The sequence below is a fragment of the Salvia splendens genome, chromosome 18, assembly GCF_004379255.2.
Source record: "Salvia splendens isolate huo1 chromosome 18, SspV2, whole genome shotgun sequence".
NCBI lineage: Eukaryota > Viridiplantae > Streptophyta > Magnoliopsida > Lamiales > Lamiaceae > Salvia > Salvia splendens.
The window spans coordinates 18,971,399-18,992,378 of NC_056049.1; the positions used below are offsets into that span (position 1 = coordinate 18,971,399).

At 33.6% G+C, this 20,980-nt stretch overlaps 2 protein-coding genes and 1 long non-coding RNA gene across 6 annotated transcripts; all 3 read left to right on the forward strand.

The window, feature by feature from the left end:
• Positions 1-2,240, forward strand: LOC121776402 (latent-transforming growth factor beta-binding protein 2-like). 2 transcript variants are annotated; one of them, XM_042173578.1, is made up of 5 exons: positions 1-340; positions 418-507; positions 603-728; positions 1,506-1,589; positions 1,930-2,240. In XM_042173578.1, the coding sequence occupies exons 1-5, from the start codon at positions 85-87 to the stop codon at positions 2,007-2,009; spliced, it is 636 nt and encodes a 211-aa protein (XP_042029512.1). In that variant the 5' UTR covers positions 1-84; the 3' UTR covers positions 2,010-2,240. The 2 variants fall into 2 exon arrangements, with proteins under 2 accessions (XP_042029512.1, XP_042029513.1); XM_042173579.1 differs by having other exon boundaries at positions 1,933-2,240.
• Positions 2,241-8,630: 6,390 nt separating this feature from the next.
• On the forward strand, positions 8,631-11,517 carry LOC121777503 (VAN3-binding protein-like). Of its 2 annotated transcripts, none has more exons than XM_042174775.1 (7): positions 8,631-9,004; positions 9,154-9,282; positions 9,823-10,240; positions 10,320-10,544; positions 10,698-10,747; positions 10,948-11,005; positions 11,167-11,517. In XM_042174775.1, exons 1-7 carry the CDS (start codon positions 8,753-8,755, stop codon positions 11,367-11,369), a joined length of 1,335 nt encoding a protein of 444 aa, XP_042030709.1. In that variant the 5' UTR covers positions 8,631-8,752; the 3' UTR covers positions 11,370-11,517. The 2 variants fall into 2 exon arrangements, with proteins under 2 accessions (XP_042030709.1, XP_042030710.1); XM_042174776.1 differs by having other exon boundaries at positions 8,633-9,004; positions 9,157-9,282.
• A 4,406-nt stretch (positions 11,518-15,923) lies between these two features.
• On the forward strand, positions 15,924-17,425 carry LOC121777477. 2 transcript variants are annotated; one of them, XR_006045510.1, is made up of 3 exons: positions 15,924-16,098; positions 16,256-16,379; positions 17,094-17,425. It is a non-coding gene; the product is annotated as an uncharacterized LOC121777477 (long non-coding RNA). The 2 variants fall into 2 exon arrangements; XR_006045509.1 differs by having other exon boundaries at positions 15,924-16,379.
• The last annotated feature ends 3,555 nt before the right edge of the window (positions 17,426-20,980 follow it).

Sequence of the window (20,980 nt, forward strand, 5' to 3'; positions counted from 1 at the left end):
CCCAAATTCAAAAATCCATCTCCATACCTAAAGAAGCATATAATTCATCACCAACAACAATCTTCTTCAAGGCTAAAGGCAAGAATGGCTAGAGCTGCTTTTGTTGCAGTTATTGTGATCCTCCTATATTGCCAATTTGCAACTGCAGACACTCCCCCTTACAACAACATCAATCCCATTTTTGACCCTTGTGAAAGAGTTGGTGTGTGTGGGAGGGGAAACTGTGTGCATGTCACCAACAACACTCTTGGTTTTGTATGTGAATGCGAGTCTGGCTGGCGCCAGGCTCGCCTTCAGGAAGACGCCTTTTTCGCCTTCCTGCCTTGTGTCTTCCCTAATTGTATTCTCTCTCTGTCACATAAAAATAGTTCTAATTTGGTTTGTTTAATTTCTAATTTTGTTTTAAAAAAAATTCAGGTACGCTTAACTATACGTGCACGGACAACAACCCGCCTCGTTCGGACGACTATGATTATCAGGGGCGGACTAACATATCATATACAGACCGTAATAACTACTTCCTATGTCCACGATTAATTAATTAATTAGGGTTTATTTATTAAGTGCATATTTAATTTTATGTATGTATGTCTTGATTTTAGCTTGCTACACGGCCAATTGTGGAGGAGGAAGATGCAACATTACATCTCCTTTCACACGTAGCTGTTTATGCGAAGATGGTTTTCAAAATTTGCTCAATTCCACTACATTCCCATGCTACAGACAATGTAAGTAAAGTAACCACAACTTTAATAAGAGGTTACAATTTTTTTTGGTATGCAAACTTTACAAGCAAAGTATCAATTTTGGTCTGTAACATTTGAAAATATATATTTTTAGGTCCATTAACTTCAACGTAATACCGTTTGAGCTACTTTATTACTGTTTCAAACTTTTTCGCACGAAATACCCTCAAGCCTATGAAGGGCATTTCAGTCTATTTGTTGTCTCTTCTTTACTAAATTATTTAATTTTTTTATTGCCTCATTATTAAAAGTGATAGGGAAAAAATGGGAAAGAAAAAGAGGAAAAGAGAAGGAAAGAGAGGGGACAAAACAAAATTAAGAGAGATAAATTAAAATATTATAATAAAGAAAAGAGATTAAATAGAATGAAATGCTCTTTATGGGCTTAGGGTATTTTTGTCCAAAAAATTTGAAATAGTGAAAAAGTAGCTCAAATTATATTACGTCGAAGTTAATGGACCTTAAAAAATATTTTCAAATATTACGAATCAAAATTGATACCTTGACAAAGTTTTCCTCTTTTAATAAATAAATTGCTTCAGTTAGTATGTTGGTAATCACTATATATCCCACTATTATTATGCTTTTCAACTTGTTAAATACTATAGTTTAAACTAGCTAGGAAGAAGTAATATTAATATATATGGATATTCAACTCTCTCCCACACACAAAAATAGATGAATTTTGGCTATATATGTGCAGTATATTTGAAGGGTTTGAAAAACTGAGTATTATGTTTATGTGTGTGATAAAATTAGGTGCAATTGGAAATGAATGTGCTGGTTTGGGATTCAGCGCTAATACAACCGTCATAGATCCTTTTGCTCCTCTTTCTAACAACGGTAAGACTAAAATCACTTTTCTTATATATATTTTTATTTTTTTTTTATGATTATTAAGATGACGTGAACGTGACGGTAATTGAATAATTGCACACATTAATTATCTTAAACACTAAATTAAATCCCATTACACAAGCACAAACTAGTGATAAAGGTGACCAATTTTGGGGTTTTAAATAGAAATAAATGAAAATGAAGTCATCAATAATAAATAATAATAATAATAATAATAATAATAATAATAATAATAATAATAATAATAATAATAATAATAATAATAATAATAATAATAATAATAATAATAATAATAATAGTAATTAAAATCATGAATGATCTGCAGCAGCGAGGTTGATGGAGAGAGTTGCATTTGGTTGCATCTTCACAGTGTTGATTCAAGCTGCGTCCAATTTCTACTTCTAAACGCCTCCAAATTTCCTAATTTAAATACTACTATAATTTTAATGTTTATTTATCAATTACATTTGTTATGTTTATGTTAGATCCTAGGAAGATCAAATTCGTTGTAGTAATTTGTTCTCTAGGAGAAGGTGGTGCTTTTATTTATGTTTGGAATTCGGACTTCTTTTAAGTATGTAGTATTAATACTATTTCATTTTGCTAAATATAATGCATTTACCCATCTGCATTCAACATCAATTTATCAAAACACAACCTTTTTAAATTCAAATTCGTCATACCAATGATAGATGCATTGAACTCAAATTAGCTTCAACAATATGCAAATACAATACCATTATTAAAAACACCGGTATTTACAAGATGACTCATTATTAAAAACAGAAACACTTTTTTTTATTTCTATTTTTTACTTTATTCTTTCCACTTAATACATAAAACTAAATTGCATAAAATTCCATTTCGTCCAGGAAATGGGTCATCTTTTTTGAGAAAGAAGAAGTATTTTATAAGACCATTTTCTCTATTAAATAAGAACTATGCACTATTCCGATCTTTAATACCATTGCTTACATTACATCCCCACTTCCTTTTTTAGAGAAACAAAACTTTAGAATTATACTCCATTTAAGAGCATCAAAGGTAGGTCTTGACTTATTGTTGGGCACACCAATAGCTAATTCATATATTGGGGAAGGGACCAATAGATTTGAATGGAAAAATGTGATAGGGACAAATTATAGCAAGATAAATATTTTAAACAATAGTTTTCATCAAGATTTTAGTTGGGTGGAAGACAAGAGGCCAAATTGCTTTCATTTGATTAAATAAATTTTCCTTGGGTAATGATCATAGTTTTGATTCAAATGACAATCATGAGGATCTTTGATTAAACCCACTTTGAAAAACCACCATGAATTCTATTTTAAGGTCCCTTGGATTTGGGAGAATTCTCAACCAAACAATTTTTTTTCACAATCAATTTTTCCTAATGATTAGAGCACGATTACTAACATGATTACAAAAATCAGCCCTCTTAGCTTGATTTAAGTTAAATAAGTATGTGCGTTTTTTATTAATTTAAATTTTCTGAAACTATATTTATAATTACAACTGAGTAAATAATGCTTTATGGTAAGAAAATTCAAAATAAAGTGAATCAATTTGTAAAAAATCGAAAACTAACGAATATGGGCCTACCCAGTGGACCCACAGTTGACACCTCAGGCCCACTTAGATGTAGGATCTATATACTTTCGAGTTTAGAAGGAAAAAAAAAGAACGAGATTCTTTCCTCTAAATGATGTTTTAAAAGGTCCTCCTCTATTGCTTATAGCATCATAATCGAAAATCAAGACCAAATTTCCATTTTTAAATTTTAAAATGAGTGGATGAGATTAAATTTTACGAATCTCAATAAATAGTAGACAAAATATCAACAAAATGGTAGGATCGTCATTCTGTTATCATATCATAATTTTCGTGTTTTTTTAATATCAACATAGTGTATTACACATATCAACACAAGTACACGAAAATATCAACATAGTTTTATTGAGATTCACATGCATTATATTGAGATTTTACATGCATTATATTGACATTTTGTATGCATATTAAGATTTTTTGATGTATTTGTTGATTAAAAAATATGCTTATTAATATATACGAAAACTGAAATAAAAACCATCAAATTTCATCATCCGAACGTCGTCGGAATATATGCAATTGAGATCTCGTTAAAATCCATATAAAATTACATTTAATTTAATATATTTTTTGCAAAAAAATAATTTAAATTTAGAGAGTTACATAAATTTAAAATTTAAAATTTTTTTAATAAGAGAAAATTGATATGAATATCCTTTACTTTTATTTAATAATCATTTAAATTTAAAATATAATTCACTTGACATTATATCAATCAATATATCTCATAATTTAATAATTAAAAATTAGTCATAATTTTAAATTGCTAATTTATTCTCATAATTTAATAATTAAAAATTAGTCATAATTTTAAATTGCTAATTAAATTAGCAATTGATCACCTCCATGTTTTAAAAACCATTACTATTACTCGTAACCAAAAATGGAAAACAGTTATTTGGTAATTACGAAGGGAGAGTCCACCGGCAGACCCACACTCATCTTCAAAAAAATTGTCTTATGTATCATTTTAGCCTATCTAACAAAATCTATCTCAATTCTAATTAAGAAAACTTTTTCATCATTTTTTTTCTTTATCCCTCTTAATTTATCCATTTTTCCTTAGTTTATCAATTGCACATTAAAATTCATATTATCCATAAATAAGACTAGCTCTTATAGATAGGAGGAGTTTATCAATTGCACATTAAAATTCATATTATCCATAAATAAGACTAGCTCTTATAGATAGGAGGAGTATTAGATATATATAACAAAAAAAATACTATTCCGTTCGTCCCCTTTAGAGCATCTCTAAGGGAAGAGGTAAATGGAGAAGTAAAGTTATATAACTACCATATTTACCTTTTTTCATGAAAAATCATCCACCAAGGGGAAAGGTATTATATCTTTTTCCATTTTGAAGAGGTATCTTTAGCTCTCCATCAATGGAGAGGTAAAATCTTATAACTACCATATTTGCATTTTTTTTTCATGATTCTCAAAGGGGAATGTATTTGAGAAGGTATTACACTTTATGTTTTTTAATGTATACCTTTTTTCTTTGAAATATGTTACTTTTTGGAAGAGTATATTTCACTTTTTTAGAAGGTAAATAGATGATATACCTCTTTTATTTACCTTTCCTTGTTGGAGATGCTCTAATAATTGTCCACTTTGGTTCCGGGGCAACTATTAAGAAATACTAAAGGAAAGTGAATTAAAAAAATCAATGGAATATGAATCTCACTTTTATAAAATGTATGTTTAATAGAATAAGTTAGTGAAATGTGAAACCTGATAAAAAATGAAAGTGGAAAATTAATGCTACAGACAAAACTGGCAAAAAAAGACAATTAATGGGGAACGGAAAGATTATTAAGTAAAGAATTCCATTTGATATATATTACTTCCTCCGTCTCGGCTAAGATGACAACATTTCTTAGCCGGCACGGGATTTTATGAGTTATTGGTTAAAGTGTTTAATTGAAGAGGGTAAAAGTAGGTGTAAGTATTAAAATAAAGAGAGTAAAAAAGATGAATATTTTAATATGAGTGAAAAAATGGTTGGGTGTATCAATTGGAGAGAAAATTTCAAAAAAAAAGAAATGTATCATCTTAATTGGGATAAACTAAAAAAAAAACTTGTCATCATAAGCGGGACGGAGGGAGTAGTATTTAGTTAGAAATATATTTATAAAAGTATGAATTTGGTTCCGACCAAGTGAACTAATTTTGAGATAAACCCAAACATAATTTATTAAAATTATTGAAGTTATTCAGAGTAGCAACTATGATAATCTAAAATAGATGCAATTGGTAGTCGGTGATGAAATGTTGGATTAAATGAGGACGCGCATTCCAGCTTTGAAATTCAATGATTGATAATATATTTGAGACCCACATTGGCTTTGTAATTGATTTTGGTTACAACTCTCACTCATTGTTTCATCACCACTCAATTCTACCTATTTATTATAACCTCTTTTCATATGCCCCTCCCTTAATCAATTCTTTATTTGGATCAACTCATATTTGATATGGATGTTCTGAGATTCAATTGCTCAATTAATATCATGTCTTGCCTCTCTCTTAATTCTGACTCCATAAATAATTGTGGCACAACGATAAGTTATGTGCACTTATCACAAACAATTAGATCTGATTTATACGAGGGATGATTGATGCATCAAATAATGTACGTTAAAAAACACCCTCCCATCAAAAAAACGAAGTTCGGTGAGTACCAAAATGCTCACTAAGGCCATCTCCAACTATTTACACTAAACTCAAACTCATTTTTCAGGTTCTGTCACATCAAACAGTAATTCTACTCCAACCATTTACATCATACCCAAACCCAAAAGAAAATTCCATATTCTTATACTTTCTATACTTTTTTAATCTTACCTACATATTTATTTAAATTACACATTAGCCCCATATCACTGTAACAATAATTTGTGAAATAGAATTATCTGATTTAATATTATTAACTTATTAAAATATACTCAAATATTACATAATTAAATGATTCCATACTTTTTGCTTATTAAAATAAATCAAACATCAAACATCAAACATTCCATAATAACAATCAAACATCAATTAAATATATATAATTACATAAAATCTACGTACAACACAAATAAATTAGCAAAATTTATGACTCCAAATTTTCTTATATTATTAAATATCATGTCAAATATAATATCAGAAATTGTATAAGTGAAAATAATTAATAATTACTCATCTAAAACTTAATGTAAAATAAATATTAATTAAATAAAAATATATAAAGGATAATATATTAAAATTTCAAAGTAAGAGTTAACAATTCATCAGTCATTATACCCAATTATTAATAAAATCATTTGGCAAATATGAGCAATTTACCTACGAATAATACCTTTAGATATATTTGCATTTTTTATAATTATAGCCCATTAATTAAATCCCATTTAATATCCACAATTAATAGAAACCTAAATTAAAGCGCCGTTTTTGTTCATCTTCTTCCCCCATCCTTTGCGTTCTGTCTTCTCCCTAAAAAATTTGCATCAGACGACATGTTTTCCACAAATTAAGGTAAGTCTTCTTGCCTCTATTCGAAAATACACAAGCTGAAGGATCCAACTGCAATTTCAGAAAGTTCATAAACTGAATATGCAATAGCTACAGTGCTACTGCATTTTTGGTGTGTTACTGTTCAATATCCCAAAAAAAAACGGTTTTGGAATGGGTTATGGAGTATGGTTGGAGCTTAATTCTACTCCAAAGATGCGTTTTGCAGTACGGTTGTGGATGCCCTAAATGTCATTAACAGTGCAACGATGCTCGCAACTATGTCACTAGCTCAATTTCGCAAGCACCAATCTTTGTTACGTAGCAAGCACGTCGTATGTGCTTGCAAAATCCTTACCTTTCCATTGGAAGGGCACAATCGGCTGTTTGGCTAGCTAGCATTATTGTGCTTTCTAATGTATCATTAAAATTTAAAGACGAATAATACTTTATAAATTATCCTCAGGCTATCCACAACTCATATCCTATATTATAACTCTTATCACAAATCCAATCCAAATATTTAATACATTTTTTAATATTTAATTATATATATTTGTTTTTAAATTTATGTATTTGATAAAATTAGAATAAAAAAGTCCAATATAAAACTGTCAAATACAAAAAATTATATTATTAAAATTTAAAAAAAATCCTAATAATATTATTTTTTATTTTAAAATTATATATAGTATTATATTGTATTTATAGATGAAAAGTGATAGTGATAAAAACAATGAATAAAAAAAATAATTTTTTTGAATAAATATTAAATACTACTGCTTTGTAAATTTGTTTCGGCCAGCGCCTTACAATGTAGTTGTATTTGGGGATGCATCCTTATACTGATTGAGGGGCCTCCGGTCGGGTCCGGGCATCACCGTTGCCCCCAAAAACTTACGAGGCCGGTTCGCACCGCAAGTTTTATTGTTTGATCTCGACAAGAGCTTCAATTATCCATGCCCTTAAAATGACTAGAAAAATTATGTTTTCTCTGTCCACAAAAAATAGTACTCTCTTCATTCCAATTAAGTTGAGTTACCTTTTTTTTGCACTCGTTTAGAAAATATCGTAATAAATAGTTTAAGTTGATATATAGTAAAGTAAAAGCGAGAATAGTGTATATAAGACTTTTATATACATTATTCTCATTTTTACTTTATTATATATCCATTTAACCTATTTTTTATGATTTTTTCAAAACGAGTGCAAAAAAAGAAGTACCAACTTTGTTGGGATAAAGGGAGTATCATTTGTGAACGATGCGGTTTTTAATGAGAAATTTGGTAAAATAAGAGAGATGATTAGAAAAAGTGGGTGAAGTAGAGAAAGATGAGAAAATGTGAGTATGAAAGAAAAACTGATTAAGATTTTTAGAAATGAGACTATTATTTGTGGGTTACCCAAAATGACAAAATCAGACTATTTTTCATCGACGGAAAGTAAATTAGTATTCTTCGTTCCATGTTAATAGAGTCATTTTCTATTTTGAAAAGTTCCAAGTTAAATTAAGTCATTTCTATTTTTGGCAAAAAATAATTCTCTTTTCATTTCTCTTACTTTTTTCACCATCTATTTAACACAGTATTTTTAAACTCCTAGGCGAAAAGAAATGCATCTATTAACATGAATTATTAAACACACTATTCTTAAACTATGTGTGATAAAGAAATATCTCTATTAAGATATGGAACGGAGGGAGTATAAAGATAGACATTCAATTTTTAATTAAGATATGCCAAAAAACCCAAAATCCAAACTATATGAAAGAATTCGTATTGAAAAACAAAAAATACATTAAAATATCCAAAAAAAAAAGAAAATTTGAAAATCATTTTTCTAGTACTCCAACTTAAATTTTGAACAGAAAAATTAGTAGTATCACTTTAAATTTTGTATCTACTTTCTCGTAAAATAATGTCTGCGAGCTTTTCGTCTCGGATTGACATATACCCGATTCACTGTTGCCTTCTCTCTCCTTCTTCCCTATAAAGAATTGAATTTATGATCCCATTTTTCAACTAAAAACCGCCATGGACACCGCCCAGCTTCACCACATGAATATGTACAACCCACCCGAGACTCCCCGAGAGCCCATGGAGTTCCTCTCCCGCTCCTGGAGCTCCTCCGCCCTCCAAATCTCCAAAGCTCTTGCTCCGCGCCCCTCCCACATTCCCCCCGAAATCATCCTCGAAGACATCTCCGCCGAGCTCGACGGAAACCCCTTCTCCTTTGCTTCTTCTCAGACCTCTCAGCTTCTCATGGAGCGCATTATGTCTCAGTCTGTAAGTAAAGATCCAATTTTTGTATCTTTCTCTAACTTAAAAATCAAATCTTTCCCTTTGTCCATATCCTCATTCTTGGAATTTTGTGAAATTCAAGAATCAAGAACGTTTTTTTTATTGTGATTTTGATGAGGGTACTACATGTAAAGCAGGCAGTATCACCGCATAGCTCAGGAAGGCCTTCCCACAGCAGTGAGCCCCTCAACGGCGGCGGTGGTGGTGGTGGTTCCATCTCTGATAGCCCACCGGTCTCCCCATCTGAAATGGATGATCTCAAGGTTTCTTTCTTCATTTTTCTCTCTTTATTCTGTTTGCTGTCTTGCATTTGCATTTATTTACTGACCCCATTTATGTTTTTGGAGTACGAATTATTTGTCTGTCTTATTTATTTGGTCGCACAAAACACAAGTTCTGCAACAGTGAGAGAGGGTATGTTTCAGCTTTCTCTTTAACCAACAACATGCTGAAACTGTTAACAAAGTACCAGACTGAGACCACCTATATCAGTTTCTTGCATTAGCTTTAAAGATGAGGAATTTTTGGGGTGGCTAAAAGATTTAATTTTTATCTCTCCTAAGAAAAAAATTGTGTTTGGTTGTGATATATGTAACAGCTTTGATTGTCTGGCAATAATGGAAAAAAGTGAATTTATTATGTGGGGCAGTCTTCCATCTTCTGTTGTGGTTCATGTTGGTCCAGTTTCATGGTGGGCTCTTTTTGTGGTAATCTTATTGATTGAATCAAAACGTGGAGGATGCAACATTTTTAGTAATCAAGAATTAAATGAATTTGATGTTGACATTGATTTTTTGATGCAGTTGATGAATGATCATGTTGGGGGTAGCAGCCAGATCAAGACCAGCTTCGTCGTCGGGCCATCTGCAGGCGGGAGGAAGACGGTGGGGAGGTGGTTGAAGGATAGGAAAGAGAAGAAGAAGGAGGAGTTGAGGGCACAGAATGCACAGCTCCATGCTGCCATATCTGTTGCTGGTGTAGCAGCTGCGATTGCTGCCATCGCGGCCGCGACAGCCGCATCTTCTGGAGTTAGAAAGGAAGAGCAGATGGCCAAGACCGACATGGCCGTGGCCTCAGCTGCAACGCTGGTGGCTGCACAGTGTGTTGAGGCAGCTGAGGCCATGGGGGCTGAGCGTGAGCACTTGGCCTCGGTGGTCAGCTCCGCTGTCAACGTGCAGTCGCCTGGAGACATTATGACCTTGACAGCTGCTGCAGCTACTGGTACAAATCTTGCCAATTCTTGGATCATAATTTTATGTTTTTGAGGTCTTTTTGTGAAATTCAGCTGATATTTTCCCAGCTCTGCGTGGCGCTGCCACATTGAAGGCGAGGGCGTTGAAGGAAGTGTGGAACATCGCATCTGTTACCCCTGCGGACAGGGTGCCTAATGGTGGCAGTAGTGGAAGAAATGGGAGTTTGAATGGAAGCCACAGTGGCGAGCTTGTAGTTGAAGAGAATTTCCTCGGTATTTGCAGTAAGGAGTTGCTTGCTAGAGGCGGAGAGCTCTTGAAACGAACGCGAAAGGGTAAATTCTTGAATCTCCTCGTCTCAATGATAGTACAAAAATGTTCTAGTTAGTGCCTCTATTAGTATGTCAGATTGATGATGATGGTCTTTACGCGTTTGTTGTCAATGATTGTAGTCGAGTAATGGTTGAATTCTGTATGGTGAAATGCAGGTGATCTTCATTGGAAGATTGTGTCTGTGTACATCAACAGAATGGGTCAGGTGAGAGCCTTTTCTTGGCCATGATTGAACAATCAAACTCTTTGCCAATGATATTATGCTCGGCTTTACGTCTAATCTTCAGCAAAGAAACTTCAATCAAGTGGGGGCAAAAGCTAAAGCTAATGAAAAACATACAAAATGTTGATCTGCCTTTTGCTTTCCATGATCTAAAACAGAGTTTTTTATTCACATTTTGACAGGTGATACTGAAAATGAAGAGTAGACATGTTGCTGGGACAGTCACAAAAAAGAAAAAGAGTGAGTGAGCCTTTAATTTTCTGCTTTTGTCTTTTCTTTTTATTTACAGAATTGGAGGTGGTGGGCTTGCTTCCATTTGGGGATTTGAGAAAGTAGTGTGAAAATTGTTTTGAGAGTATAAAAGATAAATAAAGATGGCATCTTTTTCTTGAAATTCTCAGATGTAGTGCTGGAGGTGATGAAGGACATCCCAGCGTGGCCGGGGCGACACCTGCTTGAAGGCGGCGAGGACCGGAGATACTTTTCCTTGAAGACGGTGGCGCGTGGGGTCGTCGAGTTCGAGTGCCGGAGTCAAAGGGAGCATGATATATGGACTCAAGGTGTTACAAGGTTGCTTACAATCACTTCAGATAAGAGGATCTGATGGTTTTAATATCATATGATTATGGCCTAAAGTCTTGAAGTTTGTTTGGGAATTGTTGTTTTTTATTTTTCATATTTCTTTGCCTATGTCCAATGTATAAAATGAAGTTTAAGTTTGTCACAAATGGAGGCATTTAGTAAAGGTAAAAGGTAAAGTGAATTAAAGAAAGATAGAAAACCATGTGATCTTGTGGGAAAGGAAAAGGGGTATCTTGGACTAGGTTATGGTCAAAAAATAATGGGGGAATCCATTTTTCTTGAATTTTATATTGTTGCAATGCAGATAATGTTGAGTCCCTTTAATTAGTGTTGGCAACATAGATTAAGGTTTGTGATTAGGCTCTTTGGTTTGTAATCATTATAGTAGTATTGCAAACTGTTTGGTTTTTGTCTTTTACTGTAATAGTTTGACTAGGATTATAAGATTGTCTGAATTGAAGAAAATCCACAAATTCAGATATTTAAAGGACTGTTTGTAGGAGAAGGCAACCTCACCTTTCACAAACCTACCTATCTTGTCAAAAAAAAATTTATCTCATCCACAAAACTAATGCCCCTTTAATGTTTTGTTTGTGTATAATAAGGAAAAGGATTATTTGGTTTTAAAAATACTTTTTAAATGATTTTGTACATGATTTTTGTTTCTCTCAAGTAGTCAAGTACATTTAGCGCATGATAAAGATACTAATGGCGGTTATCTTAAAAAAAATTGGGATATTAACTCCTAATATTTGAAATTTGCAAAATGTTGGATTTTTCTCATGAACTTTTAACTTGACAAATAATATTATGAACTTTATCCGAATTTGTTATTTCCACCAGCAAAAAAATTCCAGCTATATTAAAAATTGAAGGAAATTTTTGGAGGGTGTGCTTCAAGAAAAACTATCTTCAAAGATTAAATAATTTAAAGCCCTCGAAGTTGTTGTTGAGAATTACAAAAAAATCCTTATCATGATATTATTTGTCAAGTTGAAAGTTCATGGGAAAAATCTAACTTTTTGAAAGTTTCATAATATTAGGGGCTAATACCCCTAAAAATAATGTTGTTTATTTTTGGAATCTCATATAATCAAATTTTGAACTCCATCTGTCCTACAAACATATGGACATTTAGGACGACACAATAATTAATACACAATTGTAAAGTAAAAGAGAGATAGAAATAAAAAGTAATTATAGTATTATTATATTAGTGGACAATGTGATCCTCTTTATTAAAGAGAAAAAAGTTACTAAAAATAGAAGGAGATATTTTTATGAGACATCTCAAAATTGAAAACGCACTTATTTTTATGGGGGGGAGTATGAAATATTTAACAAATACTAACATATACCAACTTTGTCCACAAAAAATAGACAAAATTGTAAATGAAATGGATTTTAATGCATAGTTGGTAAAGTAAATGAGATGAGAGAAAATGAGGTGAAAGTAGTGTTAATGGATTGTGGGTCCATATTTATATGATGTGTAGAGTTAGTAATGATTTAAAACTTTCCATTTTTGGAATTAGTCTAGTTGACGGCCCTAAAAGGTAAAACTTGGCTATTTTTCGTGGACGGAGGGAGTACTTATATAAAACATTTGATCAACTTATTTATACTCCATCCTTGCTCCATTAATTGACCACAATTTCTCTTTTCCGTTCGTCCCCAATTAATTGACACATTTACGTTTGACTACTTTTGGTAATAAAATCCACATTTCACTAACTCATCTCACTCACATTTTATTGCTATAAAGTAGGACCAACATTATACTAACCTATTCTATTAACTTTCCACTATATTTCTCAAAACACGTGCCAAGTCAAATAGTGTCAATTAATAGGGGACGAAAGAATATATATTTATACATATAAATATGTCTAAGAAACTAAAATTATGCAGACTCATGCCTAAGCCCGACTCTTCTTCCACTTATTAATTATAAAAATGACCATCTTTTTTAGTACATCAACTATCTTAAATGAGCAAATTTAGTCCGTAACATTTCATAATATCTTTTGAGGTTTATCAACTATAAGTTAATATCAATTCAACTACTTTTTGACTATTTTCAGTATTTTTCGGACGAATATGCCCTTAAAGCCATAAAAGGCAATTCAATCTATTTACCCTCTCATTTACATTAAAGAATGTACTAATTTATTTTCTTTCTTTATTCATCCATTTTCTTCTTTTTTATTTCCCTTTACCCTAAAGACAAATGTTAATTTATGCAAAATGCTCCTCCACCACACCACAATATATTCAACACCCCTCTCTCTCTCTCTAAAACATACTTCCTCATGCATGGCCCTTTCACTTCTCTTTAGAATTCCTTATGGAATGATTGAATTTTTAGGGAATCTTGGTTCAAGATTTTGGGTCCTTAAATGAGGTGTATGATTTACGAGGAGCGATTTGTTTGGACTAGATTTGAATGGTACAAAATTACATATTTTAATGAAGAATAGAGAGTAAATTACATAATGGGGTCTTTATATTTGAGGTATTCTGGAATATAGTCTTTTAAGGTAAAGGGAAATAAAAAATTATAAAGAAGAAAGGAGATGATCAAAGAAGGAGAAATAAATTATATTAATGTATTTTAATAAAAAAAGAGAGTAGATAGATTGAAATGACCTTCATTGCCTTGAGGGTACTTTGGTCATTAAAATATTGAAAATAGCAAAAAAGTAAGTGAATTGATATTAACTCATAGTTGACGAACCTAAAAAGATATTATAAAATGTTTTGGACCAAATTTGCTCATTTGGGATAGTTGATGTACCAAAAAAGATGTTCCGTCTAATCAAAATTAGGAGGTACTCTATCCGCTCCTTCATAGTTGAGTCATTTTTCAATTTTGGGAAATTCCTTTATAGTCGAGTCATTTCTATATATGGTAACACTTTTGTCACTCTTACTTTATTCACTTTCTACTTTAATCTATCTACTTTTTTTTATCTCTCTTACTTTTTTATCTATCTAAGTAACACACCAAATATTTCTTTCTTAAATTTTATGCCGAAAAGTTCTGCCTAAGGGAAAGCGGAGGAAGTACTAGTTTTTACTAAAGTTGTGTGTGCTCGGTAACTTCTCTGTATTTCCCATTTCTCCGACTCTGTTTATTGTACTGGTTTAGTGATAATTACTGATTAGTGAGTGGCATCAGAGCTTAGTAAAACCTGCCTAATTAGGAGCGGTACATGAGTAGTTTTGGTAAATGGACTTAAATAACTATACCAGTTGACCATTGTTCTTATCTACATTAGACTAAAGAGAAAATTATTACAGTAGAAAACATCCACATTAATTTATTTTGGATTATGGATTTGGATGTGGAACCCTCCAAAATATTTAGCTGTTATTTGGTCAGAGCTACAGTACAAAACAATAGGATCATGTTCACACTAATTGACTAATTATTATAAACTGTGCATATATATGAGCAGAAAACCAAACTTTTAAATTTTAATACCCGTTTACACATCATGAGTTTTGAAATTTAAAATAAAACGCACTAATTTTATTTTTTCTAAATTTTCACCTCTTAATTTTCATTTCTATACAAATTAAATTGAGGCTGAAGTGGTTAATTTAAAATTGTTTATGAAATCTTTTTTTATCTAAGACACATCCTAAGAGTCATAACCAGGGGTGACAAATCGTGCATGTTGTGTCGTTATCATGTTGACACGATAACAACAAACACAAACACGACCCGTTAAGAAAACTCCAAACACGAACACGACCCGCTACCCTCAGACACGAATCACTTCGGGTCAACACGACATGGTCACTACAAAAAAAAGCATGATTTACTGACGGAATTAGTGATGGACAGTTGTCCTTCTCTAATTATTGGCAGAACTAGTGACGAAATGAGCATCTGAAAATAGTAACATTATATTTTTAACATAGTGACGGAACATGCCGTCGGTAAATTATTTCATTTTGTTTTTATTTTAGTTTTTGCGTTTTTTATTTAGTGGCAGACTTTTACCGTCAGTAATTATATTTAAAATTACTTAATTTCAATTTAGAGACAGTAATAATTCTGACACTAAATTTTATTTTATTTTTGATTTATTTTTGTAATTTTATAATCAGCGGCAGACTTTTTCCGTCATTAACTATATTTCGCACTTTTTTAATTTCAATTTTAGAGACAGAAATAATTCTGACACTAAATTAATTTATTTTTTGTTTAATTTAGTAAGTTTTTAAATCAGTGACAGACTTTTGTGGTCATGAACTATATTTCAAACTTTTTTTAAGTTCAATTCTTTTTTAAGTTCAATTTTAGAGACAGAAATAATTGTCACACTAAATTTAATTTAATTTAATTTAATTTAATTTAATTTAATTTAATTTAATTTAATTTAATTTTATTTTATTTTATTTTATTTTATTTTATTTTATTTTATTTTTGGTTTAAGTGGCAGACTTTTCTCGTCATCAACTGTATTTAGAATTATTTTTAATTCCAAATAGTGGCGGTACAAGTCCGACACAACGTTTATTTTATTTTTAGTGAATAATTAATCAAAATTGCTGAATAATTTATCAAAATTTGCTATAATCCCTCCAACTCCAAGGCTTCAACGCTAAAGCCCTTCAAAATTGAGACGACACCACCATTGCAACTGAACTCCTTAGAATCCAAAATTGAGACGTCACCACCATTGCAGCCGAGCTCCCCGCTTACGAGCTCGACCTCTGCCTCTACCTCGATTACTCAGGTGCTTAGATATATCTTTTCATTTTGCAATATATTTAGACCATTGCTCCGCCCTAACTTCTCTCACTTCCCCCATTTCCTCCGTCAATTGCTCTCTCCACCGCCGTGTCGCCGCGGTGATTCTCCTACCTTCAACCAAACCTGGTCACCGTCTCCAGCTTGGTGTGGATTTTCACAACGAACCGGTTAATTCCGCAATTGAGCTGATTGAAATGGTAGTCACCTGAGACTGTTTGCGAGCTTTCTGGAATATCTGGTACTTCTTTCCTTGGCGAGAAAAAGGTAACGCGAGTTTTTTGTTTATTAATTTTATATTTTCTGTGCTCTTAAATATGGAAATAGTTTTGATTATTTTAGAAATGTTGTTCTTCATTCGTAGCTGCATCATAAGCCTTGATAGTGTTGGTGAGTTTGTTGTTTGGCAGTTATAAAAATCTTAATTGTTTGAGATATGGTGTTTCTCTCATAAACTTTTGAAACAATTCTGATGCTTTTCAGAAGTTCTGCTCTTCATTTGTAGCTGCGTCATATCCTAAAATAATATATTTTGCCTTAAGCTAAATCTTATTTGTACCTTAAGATTGTGACATCTTGTTTACTTCTCAGTGACTTTCATGTTGCTCTTACTTTCGCTGTCCTCATGTTGCTTTCAGTTCTTCTATCTTTCGGCATTTGTGAGATTGGATCATTACAAAGCTTAAGTACAAGGCATCGATCTGTCTTACCTGATATTCAGCCTCAGGGACCTTGTTTTATTTGTTCCAAAAGTTCAGTTAACCAAAATGCAAGTTCGAACTATAGTTTGGTTTAAAAGATAGTTCTGTTGGATTGGTTTATTTGTATGAAACTTCAGATTCTTTGAAGCAAATATGTGTGATATTTTTAATTTAACCCCCATATCAGAGCCCTTGCTTGAATCATCAAAATCATATTCATTGTCTTCTTCATTTCCAGTAGGTGGTTCTAATAACTCAGTGCATTCCTCTGTATTAGCAGTAACTCAAGGATGGAAGCAAGAGGGAATATCAAGGAACCTAGTGAGGTGTATCACTCTGCCCTGCCAGCTATAATGACCAATAAAACATTACCTAATGTCCCTAGGCTTGTGGATAAAGTGTGTCAAGCACAAGATCCTTCTTGTGCTGCTGTGAAGGTTACATGTGGAATGCAGGACCACACTAAGAGCTGGAGAGATATCGTGGCATCAAATGGTTGATTTAGTTTGTTAGATGCATTCTGGATATTTCTATCCTTGGTTATATATATGTGAAACAGATGATATCAATGCAACTTTGAATGAATACAAAAACTTTCTCATTTTAGAAAAATGTTCTTTATACTTTTCACTCATGGAATATGGATCTGTGTTTCTTCGTTTATGGTATATCAAGGAACCTAGTGAGGTGTATCACTCTGCCCTGTCAGCTATAATGACCAATAAAACATTACCTAATGTCCCTAGGCTTGTGGATAAAGTGTGTCAAGCACAAGATCCTTCTCGTGTTTTGTTAAGGACCAGGCATCCAAGGAAGTCATTCTCAAGGGAACTCTTGATAATGGACTTTACAAGTTCGTTGTTCATCATTCTAATCTCAAGAAAGATTCTGCTACTGCCCCTTTACTCTTCAATCAAGCTAAAGTCTCTCCAGCTGCTCACTCAGCCTCTTTAGCATCTCCAGCTGCTTTTAGTTCCGTTTCCAGTACTGATGTAGCCACTTGGCACAATAGACTAGGACATCCATCCTTTGATATTGTTAAGAGTGCTCTTAGTAACTGTAATATCCATATCAAAGCAATAAATTCATCTTCTCTTTGTCATTCTTGTTGCATTTCTAAATCCCACAGACTGCCATATAGCTTATCTACATCTGAATGTTCCTCTCCCTTGAACATTGTTCACACTGATCTTTGGGGGCCCTCCCCTGTAACATCTAGAAATGGTTACAAATACTATGTCACCTTCATAGATCAGTTCAGCCGTTATACTTGGATCTACCTTCTAAAGAACAAAAATGACGTTCATTCTGTTTTTAGGCAATTCAAGCTTCTTGTTGAAAATTTGTTTTCCAACAAAATCAAGATTTTACAGTCTAATTGGGGTGGGGAGTTCCAAGCTCTATCTGGTTATCTCAAGGAATCTGGAATCTCACATAGAATCTCATGTCCTTATACACCTCAACAGAACGGCTTAGCCGAGAGGAAACACCGTCACATTGTAGAGACCGGACTGGCTCTTCTTGCTCACTCTGGTTTGCCACCTATTTTCTGGGATGATGCTTTCTGTACAGCTTCATTCCTGATCAATCTCATGCCCTCCAAAGTGATTAACAATCTTTCACCTCATGAGAAGCTTCATAAAACAAAACCAGATTATACCTCACTTAGAACCTTTGGGTGCCTTTGTTACCCTTTTCTCAGGCCATACAATAAGAATAAATTGCAATACAGATCAGAGGCAGCCACTCTCTTAGGATACAGTCCATCCTATAAAGGTTACAAAGGTCTTCTTTCTAATGGCAAGACTATAATCACAAGAGATACTGTCTTTGATGAACTCACTTTTCCTTATAAAAGGACCTCATCTCATAAAAATTCTGATCCATCAATTGCATTCCCTCTAGCCCCCCCACACTTTCCACATACATTCCCAAATTTTTCTCCAACTCCAGCTCCACATTCACCTCCCCATGCCGATCACTCAGCTCCACATTCACTCCCTCTAACTCCCACACACTTTCCACATTCATTCCCAAATTTTTCTCCAACTCCAGCTCCACATTCACCTCCCACCGATCACTCAGCTCCACATCCACCTGCTCCAGCCGAACACTCAGCTCAACCATCTGCTTCTCAAGCTGATCAGTCAGCTTCACATTCTGTTTCTCATGCTAATCCCTTATCTCCACACTCTGTTCCCTAGGATGATCAATCAGCCAATTCATCCATCCATCCATCTTCAGATGATACATCAGCTACACTTTCCAGTTCATCTCCCCCACCTGCACCTGCACATCACATGGTGACTAGATTCAAGGCAGGTATCTTCAAACCAAAAGTATGCTCTCTTGCTTTAACTCCTGATCTTCTTCCGAAAACAGCTCTTCTTGCCTTACTTATACCTGTCTGGAAAGCTGCAGTGCTCTCGGAATTTATTGCTCTCCTCAAAAATAATACTTCGACTCTCACAGTTTTACCTCCTAGAAAGAACTTGATTGGGTGCACTTGGGTATTTAAGATCAAAAGACTTCTTAATGCTTGCATTGCTAGGTACAAGGCTAGACTTGTTGCACAAGGTTTCACTCAGCAGGCTGGTTTTGATTTCAATGAAGCTTTTAGTCCAGTGGTTAAGCCTGCAACTATTAGATTGATACTCTCCATTGCTGTTTCTATGGGTTGGACTGTAACTCATCTTGATGTTAACAATGCCTTCCTAAATGGGAAATTAGAAGAAGATATATATATGAAACAACCGGTTGGTTTTGAGCAAGGAGGTCCACATTTGGTTTGTAAGCTCAACAAGGCCATTTATGGTTTAAAGCAAGCATCTCAGGCTTGTTTTTTCACTATTCATTCTGCTCTCATTTCTCTTGGTTTTACTCAATCTCGAGCTGATGCTTCTCTCTTCATAAGGCATATTGGTAGTGATATCATTTATCTATTGATTTATGTGGATGATATGCTCATCACTGGCACCAATTCTTCTTCTATTCGAGATGTTATCACTAAGCTCAACTCTCAGTTTTCTTTGAAAGATCTTGGGGAAGTAAGTCTGTTTCTTGGGGTGGAGATTTCTAAAACCAAAGATGGGTTGCATCTATGTCAAGCTACGTATACACAAGATCTATTGAGGAAGGTAAATATGGTCGGTGCTAAAGGAAGTCCAACTCCTATGGTCTCTACTTGTGAACTCAACAAATCTGTTGGTGAACCTCTTCCTGATCCTAAGTTGTACAGGAGTACAGTTGGAGCATTACAATATGCTGCAATTACTCGGCCGGAAATTAGTTTCGCTGTCAATAAAGCAAGCCAATACATGGCAGATCCTCTTGTTACGCATTGGAGAGCTATGAAGAGAATTCTATGTTACTTATCTGGTACTCCAACTCATGGAATTCACATTAAGAAATCAAATGCTACTATGTTCACAGCTTTTTGTGACTCAGATTGGGCCTCTGATATAGATGACAAGCGATCTACCAGCGGATATTGCACATACTATGGTGGCAATTTGATTTCTTGGAGTGTTAAGAAGCAACATGTTGTAGCCCGCTCAAGTACAGAGGCTGAGTACAGGAGCTTAGCACACTTGACTTCAGTACTTACTTGGTTACACTCTCTTCTTGATGAATTGAAACTTGCTAAGACTGCTGCGTCAGTGGTGTGGATAGACAATCTTAGTGCAATGTCACTGGCTTCTAATCCTGTTTTGCATGCAAGAACTAAACATATCAAACTCGATATGCATTTCGTTCGAGATAAAGTTTTGGCTAAGGATATTGAGTTAAGGCATGTTCCAACCTCTGATCAAGTTGCTGATATTCTTACCAAACCTCTAAGTAGCCAATCCTACGTGAGATTACTCCACAAACTTGGAGTTATAGAGCGATCTACACTAGGATTGAGGGGGGATATTAGCAGTAACTCAAGGATGGAAGCAAGAGGGAATATCAAGGAACCTAGTGAGGTGTATCACTCTGCCCTGTCAGCTATAATGACCAATACAACATTACCTAATGTCCCTAGGCTAGTGGATAAACTGTGTCAAGCACAAGATCCTTCTTGTGCTGCTGTGAAGGTTACATGTGGAATGCAGGACCACACTAAGAGCTGGAGAGATATCGTGGCATCAAATGGTTGATTTAGTTTGTTAGATGCATTCTGGA